Source organism: Hippoglossus stenolepis, chromosome 10, assembly GCF_022539355.2.
Source record: "Hippoglossus stenolepis isolate QCI-W04-F060 chromosome 10, HSTE1.2, whole genome shotgun sequence".
Classification (NCBI taxonomy): Eukaryota; Metazoa; Chordata; class Actinopteri; order Pleuronectiformes; family Pleuronectidae; genus Hippoglossus; species Hippoglossus stenolepis.
The window spans coordinates 18,695,818-18,701,817 of NC_061492.1; the positions used below are offsets into that span (position 1 = coordinate 18,695,818).

Below are 6,000 nucleotides of genomic sequence, written 5' to 3' on the forward strand. Positions count from 1 at the left end.
GGAATAAGCCATGACCACCAGTCTTTCTCTCATACGGCAATCAACCAATATTGTGAACAAAAATCAGTTAGCATTTCACAAATCTCTTACCCACACTACTGTGGTCCACAATGGTGTCCATGTCCTTCAGACCCCACTTCTTATAGGCCAGGGGAGGAGGCTGGATGACATCACTACCTGCTGCAGCAGCTGGAGGAACAAGGAGCAGGTGATGACCCACAAAGCAACAACTTCAAAATAAAAGAGAATTGACATGTTTTTTTCCGTATTCATTACAGACTAGTTTCTTGGAGCTAGCAGGCATGAGTTGCGTTTAGCTCAATATAAAACTGCAGCACTAGTGTCATAGAATTGTAACACAGCTTGGATAAAAAGCCTCTAGAAGCTGACTAAAGGTGTACACGTGTGTGTGATGGTGTTAGAAGTGAAGGTACTCTCCTTAGTACCTGAATGCCTTGTGGCAAACACTATCCACCCGCCAGCAAGTGAAAACACATTTAATGTGAACACAATGCAACAATATTGTAACATTTGAAAGTGGATAACTGTAACTCTGATCCCATAGTGGAAACATAAAAACCCAGTTCCATGAACCCACACACACACATTACCTCTCGCCACCTGGTTCCTGCAGGCACGCAGAGACTGAAAGAGGCTGAAGCCATCGATGGTGACCAGAGCGACGGGGTAGAGGATGCTCAACTCCTCATGCTGTGGTGGGATAAAAATCAATAAACACACATTGGCTTAAGAATATGGTGGGATGTAAGTGATAGCTCCTGAAATATCCAGTAAATAAAATCAAAATGTAGAATTGTTTATCACACATAATTGAAGAAGGAATCTCCAGTCTAACCACAAAAAGCAAATGGGCATCTGTCTGCCCGTTTGTCTGCGTGACATACACACAACGCACAAATACTGCGGCCGTGGCAACTTCAACAGTTCAAGAGGTGTTGTAACTTTAAAGCATGTGAATTAAGTGCAGTGCCACAGCAGTAATAGATAAAGCCAAGTGTTAATTAGTTAAGGCACATGATCGATACTGGTATTTTAATGACTGAAAAAGACACATTGACATATTTGTTTATGATTATTATATATTTCAGGAATCTCCTTGTGCAGAAAATCCCAGTCTGTAACTCGTTACAAAAGTAGACAATGTTTCAGAGCTCCCACAAGTAGTCATTCAGTCTTCATGTCGTTTTCTCTCCTTAGTTCCCCTGTAATTCGAGCCATGTATAAAAAAAAGTGTAGAAGTGTCGCAACAACACAATCTACAGGCCACACTATCTAAGCTAAGCTAACTGGCAGATGGCAGTAACTTTGCTGTGCAGGTTTGAGAATTGAGCGTGTCATCCAACTCTCCCTAAAACAGCGAATAACCCCCCTAAATTTAAACATAACCTTTTACACAGTTCTGAAAGCAGTGTCCAGTGTGTACATTTATACCTGCTCAGTTACTCCAGGATGACGAGGGATCTCATATGTGCGACACTTGAGTCTCAGGACGGGGTCCTCGTGCAGAAGCTGGGCCAGGAGCAGAACCCCGTTCTGATGAGACACAATCAGTTTTACTGCACTGAACCGTTCCATAAGACACTTATTTCACTGGCTGAGAATGTACTTTTGATTGTTGAGGTACCTCTGTGTAGAAGCGGACTTGGCCAGAGGTGAAACCCACGACAACACATGTCCAGTCAGGCCGCCCTGTGGAGCTCCTAGAAAAGCATAAACAAACATTCACTGTTAAAATGAATTGTAATCACAAGTATATGTGCATGTAAGCATTTGCACTTCCACAGAAACCTTCTCTATCACTAACATAAGTATGTTTTACCTCTTCTGACTTGCCAGGGGGATACAGATGCAGCTGCTCACACACTCTCTGGAGAAAGAGGACACACAAAGTAAAGTGTTATATCTACATGAATGAGCACTCATTTCTCTATCTCTTGAAAGATGGTGCACACATTCTCATGTATCATTTGTTTCCACATGGTCATAACACGTATTCAATGCAATTCAATCTGACCGTTTTCTCATGTCCTCCTAAAATTTCTTTTCTTTCCTCGCTGTAAAGATTATTTAGTTTTCTCTTCCCATGTAGAGCCATCTACCGATTTAACTCGTCCTTAGATATGCTCTTTTCAGCATTTTCATCCTTTCATCCTCTCATATTAACAGAGTTTAGTCTCACCCATCTTCAGTACTGAGGGTCCCACTCCAGGAAACACCCAGAGTCATCTCCTCTCTGCCACTGTCATCTGTGCGCCACTTTGCTGCAAGAAACCAATAAGCATTAACAGCAATGTATAAATCCACAGTGCACTTACACCTCTTTTACACCGAAAATAGCAGTACATATATGCAGGTTTTTAAAATGTGGGTAAACCCGTTGAAAAAAAGCTCATTGACTCTTCTCCCATTGCCAATAGAGCGGTCTTCCTTCCTGCTTTTTTCCCCCTGGTCAGTCAAGTTTGACTTCATGAATGAGCCGGAAACTGAGTAGTTTTTGCACGTTGTTCTCAAGATGTAAAAAGCAGTAAGTACACAAACATTCATGGCATTTTACAGGCTGACATCCGGAGGTTCGATGCACATCATCACGCCTGAAAAGGTGCAGTGTCTAGACTACCAAAATAAAGAAGACACAGAAATGAGTATGTTCACCTGGGTGTCATGTTTCCATCACTGCCGATCGGAGCCGGAGCTAGTAAAACCCTGTGTCTACTGTGGAGTCATTTGACCCGGGTGTAAATGCTGATTGTATCCATTCCCATTGCAGACAAAAGCCATATGTTAGTGTGTGTTAGTGGGTATTTTTACCAATGGAAAAGGGGTTTTAGATATAAAGGTGTGTGTGTGTGTGTGTGTGTGTGTGTGTTGTGTGTGTGTGTGTGTGTGTGTGTGTGTGTGTGTGTGTGTGTGTGTGTGTGTGTGTGTGTGTGTGTGTGTGTGTATTAGAATATCTGACCTGAGAGAAAGACTGCCTTGTGTTCACGGGCGACCACTAGCAGATCAGAGCAGGGCGACAGGGCGACTACACAGTCCTGCAGCCAGGGTGCAGTCTGCCCCTTGGTCTCCTCCTCCACCTGCGGAGCAAAGAAGAGAGTCAGTGGAAAGTGTTTTTTCCTTAAACTCTGCAAACAATGTTAACAACAACCCCCCCCATGGAACAGTATCAATCCATTAGTTGTAGTGGTTCTAACAAATTAAGTTAACCAGAAAATGCGCTTACAAAACACACAGTAAGTATGTGACAATTACAACTCTCAAAAACCAAACGACACCTGCAGCTGAATATTCTTAAAGGGGACATAGCATGCCCATTTTACCACAAGTTGATATGGTTCCTTGGGGTCTTAATGAAATGTCTGTAACATACTTTGGTCAAAATACCACAAGGATCATATAAAACAGCACCCTTTTTACCCTGTATAAAACAGCCCTCCACCGAGTGACCTGTTTTGAGTGCCTGTTCCTTTAAATGCTAATGAGCCGCCTCCCCTCCCCCTCTCCCCTGATTTTAAACGATATAAATTACATATTTTATATGATATAAATTATCAAATATGCATCCCATACTTTGTATTCCCCTTCTGTTGTCCTGGAGTTTTAATTTTCCCAATCACATAATTAAATGTCCCCCTCTGCCCATCCACTACAAGCACACAAGCAGGGGGGCAAGACCATGGGCGGGTTGTGGACATGTAGGAGACTTCCAGTTCCTTGTTACGACACAAAACCCAGGAAGCACAATCGAGTCGCTCAAGCATGACGTTTCTGACTTAGAGGAACCATAACAAAACGCGCGAGTGTTTTTTTCCCAGAGTTTTTGGGTTGGTAGACATGCCAGATACCCACATTAACCTGTAGAAGCACTAACAAAGTGGAATTTGCATGCTATGTCCCCTTTAAGAGGTAAAATAAGAATTTAGAATGAAATACAGCTAAAGGCAGACCTTTGTGGTGGAGGTGGTTTCCTCCTCTTGGTTGTCACCATTGTCCCATGACGACTCCCAGTCAGACGTTTCCCAAGACATCTGATTATCTGTTGAGGAAAAAGGGAACAAAAAGGGAAATCCAATTAAAAATGTGTTTAGTTTGTGAGGTCATGCTGCTGGAGTATTTGTGAAGTACTTTGTAACTTTGTTGCAAGACTTGCTATATACATAAAGACATTATTGTCATTAAAGGCAGATGTTTCCCTCGGCTCTTTCCCACCTTGCAGGATCTTACTATTGAATATGTTAATGTTAATCAGTCAAGTCCCCACAAGCCACTAATATCACATTGTACAGTATCTTGTATATTATAACATCACATAAGATGCATTTGAGGTATATGTCAGACACGAAAGACTTTACTTTGAATCCTATTTACAGAAGCTGCAATGAAATAAGAGGAAGGTTTCACCAACTGCAACCTGTAACCAGAAAAATAACTCAAATCCACCATCCAGTCACAACCACTGATTCCTGCCACATTCAGCCACATTGACAATAGTCTGAAACATTATTTAGCTAGATGTGTAATTAGCAGTTGCTCTGTTTACATTGGTTCTGTGGTAAAGTGGTTGTCAGTCTGTGTACAAAGAGGGAGCTAGCTGTGTTGCAGTGACTTTACATGAACACTAACAGAGAGATAACACATGATATCTGCAGCACTGGTACCTGCTTCATTCTTCTCCTCCACCGGCTCGTCTCTCTGGTTGTGGAACAAAAAGTCTCGGACCGTTCTGAGCTCCTGGAGCCGACAGAACTCCAACAAGCTGCAGGACATGTCTCCCTGCTCGTCCCGTCAGGACCGTCCGCTCACAGGGAGGCAGCCAGTTAGCACAGCTGGCTAACAGTCCAGTGGTGGAGCGACCAACGCAGCTTCGCAGCCCGGAGTCCGTTAGCACGAGTTAACTCGGTGACAGCTAATTCACAAGGGCAGTCACACTGACGTGTCTCTATCTGCCCCCCGCAGAAGTAACAGTACGAGTCTGGTGCTCTTCTTTCTCCTGTTATGCGCAGTTTCCACCCGAGCTCCGATGACACATCGTTAGCATCACAACACTCGTTTGCTTCCGGGTTGAGGGTGAGCGGAACTTTTCAAAATAATAGCGACTGGGTTTAGATTTGTCAACAAATGAGAACAAAAAATGCTGTAATTTGATGATGATGATGATGATGATGATGATGATGATGATGATGATGATGATGATGATGATGATGATGATGATGATGATGATGATGATTATTATTAAAATAATAACCGCAACAATAGCACTACATTTTTATTAAATATAATATAAATAAGTACAATGATAATATTAATAATTTTAATATCGGTCAATATATAAAATACAAGTGTGAATTAAAAAAGTAGTCATTTGAAAAAGTGTATTGGTATAGTTTCTTTCGCTAGATGGCGGTAGAGAAACATTTTTCAAGTGGAAGGCCTCCTCTTCCTCCCAGATGTCACATGTGTCACCACTCCTCATCTTCAGTGTTCTGTTCCGACCTATGGTTCCAACACAAGAACATTATGCTGTTTGTCATTGCACTTTAAGCTCACTGAAGTATTATCTGTAATCCCAATCCAAAGTCCAAACTCATTCATTCAAATTGCATTCATAGAACTATTTTGGTTGTTGCTAGATGAAGATTTGGAAAACAAATATGATTTGACCTTGTTTTCTAATCAATTACATACATTTTTATTGTTGTCTTACTGCATATGGTTTCAAGGATACACTGCATGAATGCAATATTGTAACATAGATTATAGCACTGATTGATTTCATGAGCACATAACACAAATATGTTATCTAGGTCATGACATCTCACACATAGACTAGTATTACATAATGACCCCACATAACTTCTTCAGGGGAAGTTTTATTATTTACTGTATTTCTCTGTGTGGTATTTGGCCTTAGTCTGTTTTGAGTCTTGTGATTGCTTTTCATTTTGGTCTTTTGTTTTCTAGAGGGATTAATACCAATCTATG

At 41.5% G+C, this 6,000-nt stretch overlaps 1 protein-coding gene across 2 annotated transcripts in view; it reads right to left on the reverse strand.

Moving 5' to 3' along the window:
• Window positions 1–5,071, reverse strand: part of rab3gap2 (RAB3 GTPase activating protein subunit 2 (non-catalytic)) — a 17,119-nt gene extending 12,048 nt beyond the window's left edge. For both annotated transcript variants that reach the window (XM_035167637.1, XM_035167636.2), the window contains exons 1-9: window positions 4,677–5,071; window positions 3,966–4,054; window positions 2,978–3,095; window positions 2,201–2,282; window positions 1,841–1,888; window positions 1,646–1,721; window positions 1,453–1,554; window positions 612–711; window positions 91–189 (exon numbers count right to left, since the gene is read on the reverse strand). In XM_035167637.1, coding sequence (XP_035023528.1) covers window positions 91–189; window positions 612–711; window positions 1,453–1,554; window positions 1,646–1,721; window positions 1,841–1,888; window positions 2,201–2,282; window positions 2,978–3,095; window positions 3,966–4,054; window positions 4,677–4,785 — 823 coding nt within the window. In that variant the 5' untranslated portion in view covers window positions 4,786–5,071. The remainder of the gene's footprint in view (window positions 1–90; window positions 190–611; window positions 712–1,452; window positions 1,555–1,645; window positions 1,722–1,840; window positions 1,889–2,200; window positions 2,283–2,977; window positions 3,096–3,965; window positions 4,055–4,676) is intronic.
• Window positions 5,072–6,000: the final 929 nt, after the last annotated feature.